The sequence below is a fragment of the Vulpes lagopus genome, chromosome 9 (assembly GCF_018345385.1).
Source record: "Vulpes lagopus strain Blue_001 chromosome 9, ASM1834538v1, whole genome shotgun sequence".
NCBI classification, from domain to species: domain Eukaryota; kingdom Metazoa; phylum Chordata; class Mammalia; order Carnivora; family Canidae; genus Vulpes; species Vulpes lagopus.
The window spans coordinates 16,406,393-16,420,427 of NC_054832.1; the positions used below are offsets into that span (position 1 = coordinate 16,406,393).

Consider the following 14,035-nt stretch of genomic DNA (forward strand, 5'->3'; position numbering starts at 1 on the left):
TGGGGGTCGGGGTGGGGGTGGGGGGTGCGATCCCTCCCCTCCCCCCCCGGGTCGCGAAGGGCGGCTCGGGCTGCGGGGCTCCCGGTGACACCTCGGCTGGGGGGGGGGGGTGGGGGTGGGGGGGTGCGATCCCTCCCCTCCCCCCCCCCCGGGTCGCGAAGGGCGGCTCGGGCTGCGGGGCTCCCGGTGACACCTCGGCTGGGGGGCGGGGGTGGGGGTGGGGGTGGGGGGTGCGATCCCTCCCCTCCCCCCCCGGGTCGCGAAGGGCGGCTCGGGCTGCGGGGCTCCCGGTGACACCTCGGCTGCGGGGTGGGGGTGGGGGTGGGGGTGGGGGTGCGATCCCTCGTCCCTCCCCCTCCGCCCGGGAGCGCCCCAGACGCCGCTGCGGCCTCGCTCCTGCACCTCGCCAGCCCCGGGGCCGCGGGGGGACGGGGCCCGGTTCTCCGGCGGCGGCAGCTGCGCCCTGGGGGCGGGGGGCGGGGGGCGGCGGGAGCCCCGGTCGCTCAGCGCCGCTTCAAGTTTCCACCGGCGCGCGGTTGTGCAACAGCCCGGGGAGCGGGAGCCGCGGGCGCCTCGGAAAACAAGCCGAGCCCATAAACAAAGCCACGTGGGCTCGCGCGGGGGGGCCGGGCTGCGAGCAGGCGGCTCTTCCGGCAACAAAGGGCCGGGGCCCGCGGCCCGGGATAAATAGCGCGGCCGCCACCGCGGCGCAGCAGTCCGGCCAGCCCCGCGCCCCGGCCCCGGCCCCGCAGCGCCCAGACCCCGCAGCGCCCAGACCCCGCAGCGCCCCGGCCCCGCAGCGCCCCGGCCCCGCAGCGCCCAGACCCCGCAGCGCCCCGACCCCGCAGCGCCCCGGCCCCGCAGCGCCCAGACCCCGCAGCGCCCCGGCCCCGCAGCGCCCAGACCCCGCAGCGCCCAGACCCCGCAGCGCCCCGGCCCCGCAGCGCCCAGACCCCGCAGCGCCCAGACCCCGCAGCGCCCCGACCCCGCAGCGCCCCGGCCCCGCAGCGCCCAGACCCCGCAGCGCCCCGGCCCCGCAGCGCCCAGACCCCGCAGCGCCCCGGCCCCGCAGCGCCCCGGCCCCGCAGCGCCCAGACCCCGCAGCGCCCCGGCCCCGCAGCGCCCAGACCCCGCGGCCGGCCCCCCGCCCCCGCCCCGAGGCCGCCCGCCCGCGCGCCCGCCCGCCGGGTCGGCCCCTGGCCCCGGTGCCATGCCGTTCCTCGGGCAGGACTGGCGGTCCCCCGGGCAGAGCTGGGTGAAGACGGCCGACGGCTGGAAGCGCTTCCTGGACGAGAAGAGCGGCGGCTTCGTGAGCGACCTCGGCAGGTGAGTGCATCCGCCACCGACCCCAGCCGGCGCCGGGCTGGGGGGGGCGGGGGGCGCGGGGCAGGTGAGTGCGGGGGAGGGGGCGGCGGGACTGCAACAGGATGAGGAGGGAGCCCCGGGCCGAGAGGTGGGGTGCGGGGTGCCCGGGGGGGGGGTGCCGTTGACCGGGTTTCTGCAGAGGTCGCCGGAGCCGGGGATTCGGGGAATTTGGTTTCTCCTGTCCAAGGCCAGCGACTCCCAGCGGGCACAGCCCCCGTCGCTCTGAGCATCCGGCGACGAGCGCGGATCTTGTCCGCAAACGTCCGAACTTAGGCACACAAGTTGGGGCCCCCGCCTTGAGGACGGGCCGCGCAGCTTGCTGTGCGGGGGCGCGGGCGAGTGGGTGCGCGCCTGGCCCCGCGGGGCGGCGGGGCTCGGGCACCCCAGCGCGTGGGCACAGCGGGCGCCGCGCGGGGACCCGGGGCCAGCGCCTCCAGGCTCTCCCCACGCCCGGGCCACCGCGCAGCGCGCAGGGAGGATGCGTAGCCCGGAGGGGCGGCCGGACGGTCCCCGGGCACCGGCGCTCGAGGGCGGGCAGGGAAGGGAGGCGGCACGGCAACCCGGAGCTGTGCTGCGGGAAGGACGAAGCGTTTGCACCTGTTTCCCCGGCGGGCGGCCCTTTGGGTCGGCGTCCTGGCCGAAATAAATTCGAGGGATGCGCATCGACTGCAAAAAGCCCGCTTGGCTCACGGGAGGCCCCACCTGAGCTCCGTCAGTCTGGTGGAAAAATCCGAGTTCCGCTCGATCCGGGGCTCCGCTTGGTTAGGAACACGGGACTGCTCGCTGTCTAGTACGTTCACTGGTGTGGAATCAATCGGTCAGTCCCGGGTCCCAACAGCCGACCTCCAGACCCCTGCCATGTGGCACAGGTGAGAAGAGCAATGAGAGTGGGCCCAGGGGAGATCAGTGCAGCCCAGTCATCCGTGGGTGCCTTTTTGTGAAGCCTTTGGCCAAAACCACTGGCGAACCAGAGCCCTTAAATTGATTTCGGTGATGTCTGTGACTGGACCAGGCTTGTGCTTATTGAGATTTACCAGTGATTTTTTTTTTTTTTTTGGATGAGCCCCTGGCACTCAATTTTACAGAAATGATCAAGAAAGTATGGTTATTTTGATAGCTTGACCTTCAGAGCCCGCCCCCCCCCCCCAGCTGTCTGTGATTTGTAAAGCATTAAACTCCTTTAGTGTTCCAATGAAAAACAAACAACAACAAACCTAAAAGGATTTAATCCTGGGGGGGGGGGGTCTGTCAGGAAAAATGAGAGCATATATAACTCTTATGTGAAAGATACTTTGAGGCAGTGCCTGTGGAGTTTGGGGAGCAAATGAGGAATCTTATTTATGGAAAATCAGATAACTTACTTATAGAAAAATGACCAACTGCTGTCACTAGACTCTTCCCTTTTAGGGATGCAAATTACCAATTCTGCCTAAATTTTTCTCCTTAGACTAGAAGCTTCCTTCCTGCCTCCTCTTTCCTAAGGAATGACAATCTGAGAGTTTGGTACTGTATTTCTGTGCAACAGTTCAGATGCTTTCTGCAGAGATACAGCAATGATCTGCTGAATGGTGTCGCAGTGGCTCACCCACATATAATTATAGGATGCTATTCAGTAGGATACAGACCACTGGGCTCTGCAGGAGAGGATTCAAAATACAGAGCCTCTGGTTCAAATAAATATTCACACTGTATCTACTCCAGGAGATAACCCGGTATCACTCCCCTTGAGAAGCGAATAGTGGTGCCTCTCTTGCTATAGTATAGGAGACCTGAAGATGGTTTTAACTTACTGTAAAAGTTTAACCTAGGCTGGGGTCCGGTAGCTTCACACCCCTCTATTCCCTTCATGAGCCTCCTTTCTTTCCTCCCATTTCCTGCCTTCTGAGCCAGAGCTGTGGGACTGCCACATTATCACAAATGGTGATCAATATAGTGACCACCTGTGGTTCTGGAATGAGTCAGAGTTTAGGAATCATTTGGTAGCTCCTAGCAAAGCAGCTGGCTGTTTGTTTGTGGAGTATTTTTTTTTCCTCCACCAATTGTAAACAATCCCTTCCCTACTTAGCATGAGAAGTCTGCCAACTTCTTAAAAGCAGTTGGCCTTCTGAGACCTAGGTTTGTAGTCTCAAATATCCCCACTGTTTTTAGCCTTGGTGATGTTTCTCTGTGATGTAAGGTTTGGGCTGAAGGCCCAACTGCACAGGTGAAGTTGAATGCCTCTCCTGTTAGGAGAAAACAAAAGGCAGACCCTTTCAAAAGAGGAAGGAATGAGTAATAAAACAGAGGACTACTGAGGCATGGAACTCTTCTCTAATGCCATGTACCATTCTGTCAGCTGTCGGAGCAAGAGTGGGGGAATGAAGGGTGCCTTTGGTGTGTTCCGACCTGGGAACAGTGTTTAGTGTTGACCACAGCGTGTCTGCACAGCACACCTTCTCTGGACTCTGCTGGCCGCTGTCTCTGTCTCCCTCCAACAGCAGAATGGTGCAAAGCCCATCCCAGCTACATGCCCTGAACAGAGATCATGGCAGAATGTAGGATGCACTTAAAGCAGCACCCCTTGTTAAAAGGTGGAAACAGCATAAGACGGAAGACAAATTTAAATTTGGTGGGCAGATGAAAAATTCGAGGAAAGAGCTTGGTGTGAATTTGGGGTAGTCCAAGGATGCTTCAAGGATGTGGTGGAGGAGACACCTCCAAGCCCCTATCACCAACAGTCCCCCTGCCTCACCCACCCCCAGGATGAATAATCCCAGTGATGTGAGCCTCAGGCCACTCTTCCCCAAATCTACAGTCCTGCAGTTGGAATCTCCAGTGTTGCTTTCCAGTATAGCTGAGGCTGAACCAGGAAGCAGGAAGTTTACCTTAGTACCCTAGATGAGTAGTACAGGAGATAAAAATAATAGTTCAGATTTTTTATGAGTGTATACCGTGTGCAAGGAAGCCACATGAGCTTCATATATGAGGTTGATGGTTTTACCAGAATAATCCGGGCACTAGCCCAGGGAGTTTGACAATTTGGCCATGTATTGGAGCAAATTAGCACAGAAATCTCACTGGCCTTACTCTACAACTAAGCCCTTTGGAGCAGGCCACAGCTTTCTTAAATGGCCTGTTACTGCAAACAAAATGAGAAATAGGTCTCTCTTTCTCCCTTCCATCCTTTTTATCTCCTCTGCCCAAATGGTCTTAATTCTGAAATCTTTCCACCTTTTCTAAAGTTGTGTTTCAGTATCTTGGTATGTGCATGTTGATAGATAGAATATGGCTAGGAGAGGTCTTTTCTCTTATTCTAGGCCTGTGCCTTTATAAATCAAGATTAGTCAAAATTGACCACGAAATAGCAACTGTAGTGGCTATTATCAAATTTAATGAAGAAATGGAGCCTTTAAGAAAAATTAAATGTCATGGTTCCTAAATGGTGGTGGCTTTTCATGTTAAAATTTTCAGTTGTAATTTTCAGTCAGCTTTGCATTTCCTTGAAATGGACATAACTCTCAAAATAGCCTCTAACTGAATATATTCTTGCTTGACAGAAAGCATATACGCTGGCAACGCAAATCTTACAGTCCTTGCTTCCAGGCCCTACAACCTAATCACCAAAAGAAAACCTAATCACCAAAAGAAAAGTGCAGGTTTTGTCTTTGGTTGAGGCTTTTCTACATTCTTCAGTCAAAGAACATCATCAGTGATGTCAAATTCTTCTTAAGCTACCTGGAAATTAGTCACTTGGGCTTAAGGCAGATTATTGCCATTTCTATAAGGAAGGCAGGTGCTCAGATTCCTTTGAGTAATGTTCTCAATTAGAAGAGAGTAAGATAAACTGTAAATCTTTAAGATTTCTGGGGAATGGCCACGATCTATGGCCTAGCCTCCGAAAACTTTCCGCTGAATCTCAAATGTGTGATTAAAGAGAATAAGACTGCTTCACTTTATGGCTCTCTGCTGGTGGAATTTGGACTCTAGGCCTTCGTTCATGGTGCCAGGAGTGTGTTTTCTTTAAAAATGAGCCTTCATGTGGCCTTTTTACATGCAAAAGGTTCTAACCTTGCTTTCTAAAGCTGTTTTTAGCCTCGGTATATCATGGACCAGTCAAGTGCCCTTCCATCTTTTTCTGTTCTCAACTTTGATTAAAATTTCTTGTTGGCTCTAAGGACTCAGAGTTCATCTCTCCCTTAGTACTGTCCGGCTTTCCTGCTGACCTGGGAGCAGATAACGGGCTGGTCAGTGGTTCTGTACACGATAGTGGTACAAGTAGACAAGCACATGCTCCTGGGTGACACGAAGCCTGGCCCAAACATTCACCCTTGGCTTACTTAAGAAACTGTCTCTAAGAGAGAGCCTTTCTGCAGTAATCTCTGTGAAACCTAAAAATATCCTGTTTCCCCCAAATGATTAGATAAAGGCAATCGATACTAGGAAACTCAATAAATGGTATTAAATGTGGTCTTGTTAGGGCAGATTAACAAATTATTATCCATCCAGCTCATCCCTGTGGGCCCAGAAACACTGAGTATATTGTTGGTAATGTCTCGTGTAAGCATTTAGGTAGCAGGATACTTACTGAAGTGCTGTTTGAGAGACTCGTGCAACAACCAGATACTGGAAATTGTTGTAAACCCTGTTTTCTCTTTTACCATTTACATAATGTCCGTGGAATGGAGAAGTGCAGGTGTATCCCATATTACCAAACAGATGTATGTCAGAAAGAGATACAAAGCAAATCACATTTTTAAAATTTTTATTTATTTATGATAGTCACACAGAGAGAGAGAGAGAGGCAGAGACATAGGCAGAGGGAGAAGCAGGCTCCATGCACCGGGAGCCCGACGTGGGATTCGATCCAGGGTCTCCAGGATCGCGCCCTGGGCCAAAGGCAGGCGCTAAACCGCTGCGCCACCCAGGGACCCCAGCAAATCACATTTTAAATTCAGTGGAGGAACCCCCAAAATTAAAGGACTCTGATATATTGGTGATATAAGAAAAAGCCCCTAATGTACGTTTTACCAGTGGGCATTATAAATCCTGCCTTGCACATCCATACCCATGGGGTTTGGGGAATCTACTCACTATACCTCAGTATATCTCCAGCATCTCTTCTATGGAAGCACTTCAGAGATTTGCTTTAAAGTCACGTGGTGGAATAGGATAGAACTCAGTCCCCTGAAATGATAGTTCAGCCTATCCGAACTATCAGAACGGAAATACGCACTTGACCCAAGCTGAACCCGGGAACCCTGCAGTGACCTGTGAATTGGGCAGTTCTCTTTTCGGCTGTTCTAAATGTACAAACTGTGAATCCAGCCAGCGTCATTTAGGAAGAAGGGTCTTCACCTCGCAGCATGACACTTAGTGTTAGTCACGGAATTCTATAAAACCTAAACAATTAGCACTGTGCATTAAACATCCCTTAGAAATAGTGTGTAAGTCAGATTTTGGCAAATATCCTATTTTAAAGGCATGATAGAAGCATGCTAGTTAAAAGTACCTCGGGTACACTTTAAATGGGTGGATTGTATGGTATGTGAATTATATCTCCATAAAGCTGGGGGTTATTTTAGAAAACAGCTTAGGGTGGATGCTTTTGCAAAATGAAGGCATTGTGTACTACAGTGATACCAGTAACCATCCCTCTCCCTCCCCCTGCAATCATCATTTTTGCTTAAAGTAATATTATAGTGCACAGCATTGCCCCGAGTTAAAGGGTGCAGAGCTGTGTGTCAAACACAATGGCAGGCACTGTTGGGATTTCAAAAGACGCAGAAGCCCCCATCCCTGCCTTCCACAGAGATGTGATAATATCTCATCCCCAAAGAGGGAGGCCTGTGCCCGAATAGACTTCGTTTCAGGGGGGTTTACTGTTTTGTTTGTGAAAATGTATGTTTGTGTTTTATAACCCAGTAAGCTATTTATAGAAACCACTCTGATTAAAGTATAGCTGTCACAGCTCATCCCGTCTTCTGTTATCCCTAGTTACTGCAACAAGGAAGTATACAACAAGGAGAATCTTTTCAACAGCCTGAACTATGACGTTGCAGCCAAGAAGAGAAAGAAGGACATGCTGAATAGCAAAACCAAAACTCAGTGTAAGCCATTTGTTTTTGAACTTAGAAGAAAGCTGCTTGAGGATCGTTAGGATTGGTTCTTTGAGGGAGGAAAAAGAAAAATCCGACCTCAAATGTTAGACATCTGCTTTAATGTTTACTGTGTCATTGACAGAGGTTACTGGGCTCTTTGCACTCAGAGGACTGGCTGTGCATTTTATAAGCAAGATTAACGCGTTCTTTATGGTCTTGTTTATAAGTCAGTTGGTAGTTGGGGTGTTTTTCTTCTGCTTGTCACTTGTATTTGATGTAGTTAATTTAGTTATTATCCAGTGATATGGTCAGCTGAATCAGTGCCAGCATGTGCTTTTATTTGGCACTGGGCTCTGAGGCTTTGGAAATAGATTTGTTTCTCCCTCTTTCCTTGTGTAAATACTATTACATCTCTAGATGCCGAATGTAAGAGTATCAAGTTCTATTAATAAGCAGGAATTACAGATTTTTAATTTAATCTACCTGTACAACATGATTTCTTCCTGTTATCTGCTTTATTTCTATTTTTTATGGCCTTGTAGTAGTTATAGGCTTGGCATTTAAAACAAATTTATACTTGGGTATTTGATTTTTTTTTTTTTTCAATTTGGAGCTTTGGTCTACTAAATCTGATGATCAAAGACTTGGAGCACTTCAGACCAAGTAAGCTATAACTCCAGTATGTATGTATACACCGCAGAAATTAGGCATTTGCATCTCTTGGATTGTCAATAGAGTCTTTGTCTTTTTTGTCAAAACATTTTATACTTTGAAATACATGAAAAAGAAGCAAGTTTAAAAATCGGAGCATGTTGCACATTTTAAAGCTATGGGGGGATTTGTTTTAAATTTTTATTTATTTTTTTGCCTGTGTAGATTTCCACCAAGAAAAATGGATCTATGTTCACAAAGGAAGTACTAAAGAGGTGAGCATCCATCTGTTTATTAAAGAATATCTCTTAGCTTTATGCCTCTCCCAATAGGGTAGGGAGGAAAATTAGGCAAGAATATTATTTCAAATCGTGGCTGTCACCTTGGGTGCTGGTGGTGGTGGCAAGCAGCCACCACCTACCCAACCATCAGAATTTAGGGCTACAGAGTGAGTGATAAGCAAAAGTCACTAAGTGGACTCCCTAGTCATTCGGTGAGATTCTGTATGTAAAAGGCGAAAGATTTATGCGATATGAAGAGAAACCAGAGTGTAAAAGAGCTTTATAAAGATTAATATACCCATCTCAGATGTATTATTGTAAAGCACTGGCCTTCCCCTCTCCCCCAGAACAGTGCCTCTCTTTGATTCTGAGATAGCTTCAGACTCCAACTTTGTGAAGTTTTAGCCCTAGAAGAGCTAATCCCTAAATACTGCAGAAGTTTCAGTGCCTGCACAGGGGAAAAGACACTGTAATTAGTACATTTGCGTGGCACTTCATAAAACCTTTTTACATACATTCTCTCTCTGCACAGGCATCTGCTCAGAGAGCTGGGATACAAAGCAGTATGGTAGAGGCTAGAATTTCTCTGTCAGGGACCTTGATGAATATGTACATCCCTATGTGGGTTGTGGCCCTGCAGGGGGTCAAGGATATACCCATGACTACCCAGATACTTGGAGTTGGGACAGAATCAGGACTCTCTGCTCCCACTTCCTCGTGTGTTCACGGGTAAAAGATCAAAACTTCTTTTTGCTTCCTCATGAAGCCTTATAAATGCTTCTGATGATCACAACGAGAAAAGCACTAAAGATACGAGGCAAGGTGGCAGGCACAGTTGACACAAGGAAGTCTAATTCTCCTCCCATAGTACATCCCAACTCCTGACCTTTCCTTGATCAGCAACTACTTATGATTTCCCCATTCAAGTTTGTGCAAGGGCTCAAGTGGTACAAATCATAAAGAGGGGTGTTTAACATGTGAGTCACTGACTAAAGCAGCTGCTGTCTACACTGCGCATCTTTGTGGCTCGCAGGGGGTTCCCAGAAAGTGCTTATTATGGCACAGGAAAGCAACAGATGGCCACAGGTTCCCTATGACAGCCATCCAGTCTTGTCAGTAGAGTCCAGGTGGATTGTTCTGGAGAATGACCTCTGCACCCCCTGTTTTCATGTCCAGCGCCATGGATATTGCACTTTGGGGGAAGCCTTCAACAGGCTGGACTTCTCAACTGCCATTCTGGATTCCAGGAGATTTAACTACGTTGTGCGGGTAAGTTTCTGTAGGTTACCAGAGTCTCAGCTGAATTGTCTTTCAGGTTGTCTTGAGGTAGTTTCCTGCCCCTGCCCCCCAAATAACTTCTTAGGACTCTAGGAATTTGGAACAGAGCAGAAAACAGACTTCTCCCCTCCCCCTCTCTCCAGACCTACTTCAGGTCCTTATGTGGATCCCATTAGGATGCGTCCCTGAGCTTGGCTGTGACAGACAGGAATGGCCATAATCCTATCTCATGTGAGCACCCCCACCCCCCCACCCCCCATTCTCCACCATGGATAAATGGGACCATGCTGCAGGCACCAAGAGCTCTGGCAGCAACATTAGCAAGGGAGAACTCAGTCGTAAGCAATCTGAAAACCACCATGGATTGTTTTAAAAACCTTCTGTACCTCTGATTGTTCTCATTGTCCTCCTCCTTGTCATGCTTTATCGGACTCTAGGTGACCCCAAGGCATTCTTCGTTGAGGCTACAAAACCAGAGGAGTTCAGAGCACTTGCCCATGCTTCTTTCCCAGGACTCCCTTGCACCCCACGTGATGACCTACTGGGTCTCGCATTCACCTAGTCACCTAAAGCTTGAAACTACCTGTTTGGGCCAGTTGCTTTCCATTTGAAACCCTGTGTTGGGAAGAAAAATAAATTTTTTTAATGAGGTTTAGCGAAATAGTCACGATAGACGTAGTCAAGAAAATGAGTCTAACCATGCTGTTCAAGTCCGTGATCCTTTTTAATTGATTTATTGTTGTTGTTTTCTCCCCCTTGACTCTCTTGTGCATTTCTGTCCATGGTCAGAATGTCTGTGTCTCCCTCTCCTCCTGGGGAGGTGGCAGCTCTTTGGGTTTTCAGCTCAGAAGTAAGCGGGAATTTACCCACGAGGGGTGTTGGTTGGTTGGGTTTTTATTTTCTTTTTCCTGGGTTGTTGTGCTTCACAGCGCTGGGTCACTGAGTCAGATGATTGCCACGGCCCAGCCAGAACGATGACATTCAAGCCCCCTTGAGGCCTGGATCATTCACCTGTCATCTGGGCAGATGCAGGCCTGGCCGTCCCAACTGACCTGATACCCAGGCCTCCTTGCAGGTTAGGAGCTCTGGGCTGAGCCTGTGACCACATGAGCAGACCTGTCAGCTCTTAGCTGAGCCCTTACTCCAATCCAAAAGGGATGAAAATAAGAGGCCTTCTTGATGAAATGTTTGTGTCATTCAGTATGACTGTGCCACTTCAGAGATCGCTGTGGCCTGCAACCCAGCCCAGGCTAGTTGGAGACAGGCCCAGCAAGAGCTGGAAACTCTGTTGCTAAGAATATGAATAGTTTCCATGTCCTAGGTGTCAGAGGAGGACACTCAGTTCTGATGTCTTAATTACAAACTAATCAGCTAAAGGGTCAGTTTTTAGATGGCTCTCCTTCCTACCTGTTTTTCCTTTCACAAGAAATCAAGCACAGGAACAAGGTCCTAACAGCAAAAATCTATTTTTTGTGTAATTACGTGTATTCACCTTTATCCTTTCATTGACCCTATGAAGTGTGGGTACTTTGATGATCTGTTTAAATAGATGGCAGTACAACAAGGTAAAATGACTTGTCCAAGGTCACAAAGCTACATAAGCAATAGAATCGGAATCTGAAATCGGGTCAGTCTCAGAGTCCTTACTCTCAGTTACTCTCAGATGCAGAGGATCAAAGGAACAATGATCCAAGGTCAGGCGCAGCTCCACTACTCTCCAGCTATTTCAGCTTCTCAGACTCCGCTGCCCCTTCTATTAGGACTTAGAACAACCTCACAGGGTAGCTGTCTATCAGCAATGTATTCTATGTGGAGATACCCTGCAAACCAGAATCTGTTATTCAGAGTCAGCTACTAATACTTATTATCACCTACTAACCAAAATTATTACTGATTCTTCTAATATGCCTTCTCAGCCAGTTGATAAATGTTTTTCCCTTAAAAAAAAAAAAAGGAAATTTTGCACTTGATAAAGACCCAGCATAGAGAGCTTGTATCTGATAGTATCTAATTGTAAAATATGAGGACTTTTCCTTATAGAATATTTAAGTTAGAGAAACTACTAAACTGCTTTCTGAGTTGTCAGGTTCAGCAATAGTGGAAAATATTTCTATTTTGGAAAGAACAATCTTTTTCCCCCTCACTGTTAGAATCCTCTATAATTTGAGAAATAATGTTATTTTTATAAAGAGCTTAAAACATTTTAATGATAGGCACTGCGTTTTGAGGGTTTTCTTCTAGTGGACCCCATGCACATCTCAGATATTCTTATCCTCAAGCCAACTTTGCAAAGTAGCTTGCCAGTATGCCTTCCCATCTTACTACTTCCACCTAACAGTTTCTTAATTTAGTACTAAAGTGATACCTTGGTCCAGTGAACAACTGAACCAACTTTGAAGGCCTTAAAAAAAAAAAAAAAGCCTTTTAATCTCTTTAAAGCCAAGTACATTTTTAAAAAATGTGCTGTATTCATCCTGGCTATCATCTTCAGAAACAGACAATGCAGAGGGAATAAAAGAGAGGGCTAACACCACTATCTCTGAATTTTATAACTTTTATCAGTAAGTATGAAGATTTTGTGGAATTTTTGGAGTCAAATATTTGAATATAAACTGGAAAGGTTTTCATAGAACATTTGTATCTTATTTTAATAGGCTTCAGATTATACTCACTGCCTTCACCTCATTTTCTACATACCCCCAATGGCTTAAATACAATTTTAACTATGGGATTTAAGAAGACTTAAAATCTTTAGAGGCAACAACTTACCCATTTATGAAAGGTCATTTTAAAAATCAGTTTACAAAAAAAAAAAAAAAAATCAGTTTACACCGTGCCTCAAGACCAACACATTTTGGAAATTCCCCTGGGGAGCTGGCGAGGATTCCAGAGGCTGGGCTGGTGTGGGGTTGGCCTTTGGTCACCACAAGGAGGTGAGTGCTGATTAAATCAGCCAGGGCACAGAGAGGCCAGTGAAGAAAGTAGGTCTCCAGTAAACCAGGAGAGGGCTTTGAAGACCACACACCACCTCATGGCTCTCTGAAGCAAGCCTGCTATGATCCACTGGTTCACATTTGAACTGGCTGCACCTTAGAAGTACCTGCAAAGCTTGTTGGTCTATAGAAACCCACCTCTAGAGCATCCAGTTTAATTAGTTCAAGGTAGTGGCCACACATTGCTACCTAAATTTGTCCGTCAGGTGATCCTGTGTTTTCAAGATTGAGAACCAGCTCAAAAAACTATTGGGAGCCCAAATGCCATATTTTGCATGCTGTGTTTTTAAGCAAGATACAATGAGGCACATTGGCAGGAGAGGATTTTGATGCTTTAATGCCAGGGTGACCTCTGACCTGGTCTTCCAGCTCTCTCCATGGGCTGTAGATGCCACCTCCAGACCAGCAAGGTCCTAGAGAACTTTGAGAACCACTTCCTGATTGGAACAATGTGACCCATATGTGCTAGCAGATCAGAAAGGACAAGCCAATACTTGCAACCCCATTCCCTAGCCCTCTGCAGCAAAAAAGAATATCACAGCCTAAACCAAGGCACATTCTTATTTTTTTCTGCATTACCACCCTAAGACCATTTGAATGTTTCCAGCAAGTTACTGCATTCCTACCACCCCTGAAAGTCTTTTCCAAAAACATGTTTTAGTTTAAGTTGACTGGCGGTTTGGCAAGGAAAAGGCTGAAATATGGCACTATGACTCAAATTCAAACCCAATGCCTTAAATTAAGGGCGTGCTGTTGCCAACCCCCTGGTGGGTCGTGATGTGCCTGAGAAGCCTGGCCCCTTCACTAGGTTCCTTGGCCACAGTGACCTTGAATTAATTTGGCACTGCACAGATTCGGCGCCTTCCTCAGATGGAAGGTGGCCCCTGCCACCTGGGTCTTAAAACCGGGGGTTCTTTTTCCATTGGGACACAGAAGGTGGATGGAGGAAAGGAGGCCAGTCACCCCAAAGGCAACAAAGTCAAAAGAACAGAGCTGTGAGCCTATTTGAGAAAGTTTCGCAGAAACGGTTGGGAATGGTGAGAATCCACTGCAGGGTATTAACATTAGAGGGCACAGGGTGGGATCCTTCAGTGAGTGTTGATTAGGCTGCCAGTGATTTTATAGGAGAAAGTCTGTGTCTGTTAGATTTCATGGCTTTCAGTTATAACAAGCATTCAGGCAAGCAGATCCTGCAATATCTGGGTACCCCAAAGACATGAGGGTATGCCCTCAGAATTGGAGGAAGCATACACAGAAGTAGGGAGCTACCTGAGAAAGCAGGGGTGCCTGCAGAAATAATGGGGTACATGCAGAAGCATGAGGGTACCCACACACGTGGGGAGCACCTGAGAAAATGAGGGATGGCCAAGAGCCCAGAACAGTGGTATTT

The 14,035-nt window shown here is 48.5% G+C and overlaps 1 protein-coding gene across 1 annotated transcript in view; it reads left to right on the plus strand.

The window, feature by feature from the left end:
• Positions 1–1,101: 1,101 nt before the first annotated feature.
• Positions 1,102–14,035, plus strand: part of FBXO32 (F-box protein 32) — a 34,003-nt gene continuing 21,069 nt past the window's right edge. The window contains exons 1-4 of the mRNA XM_041768658.1: positions 1,102–1,326; positions 7,339–7,451; positions 8,319–8,368; positions 9,551–9,643. Of these exons, the coding sequence (XP_041624592.1) occupies positions 1,211–1,326; positions 7,339–7,451; positions 8,319–8,368; positions 9,551–9,643 (372 nt within the window). The 5' untranslated portion in view covers positions 1,102–1,210. The remainder of the gene's footprint in view (positions 1,327–7,338; positions 7,452–8,318; positions 8,369–9,550; positions 9,644–14,035) is intronic.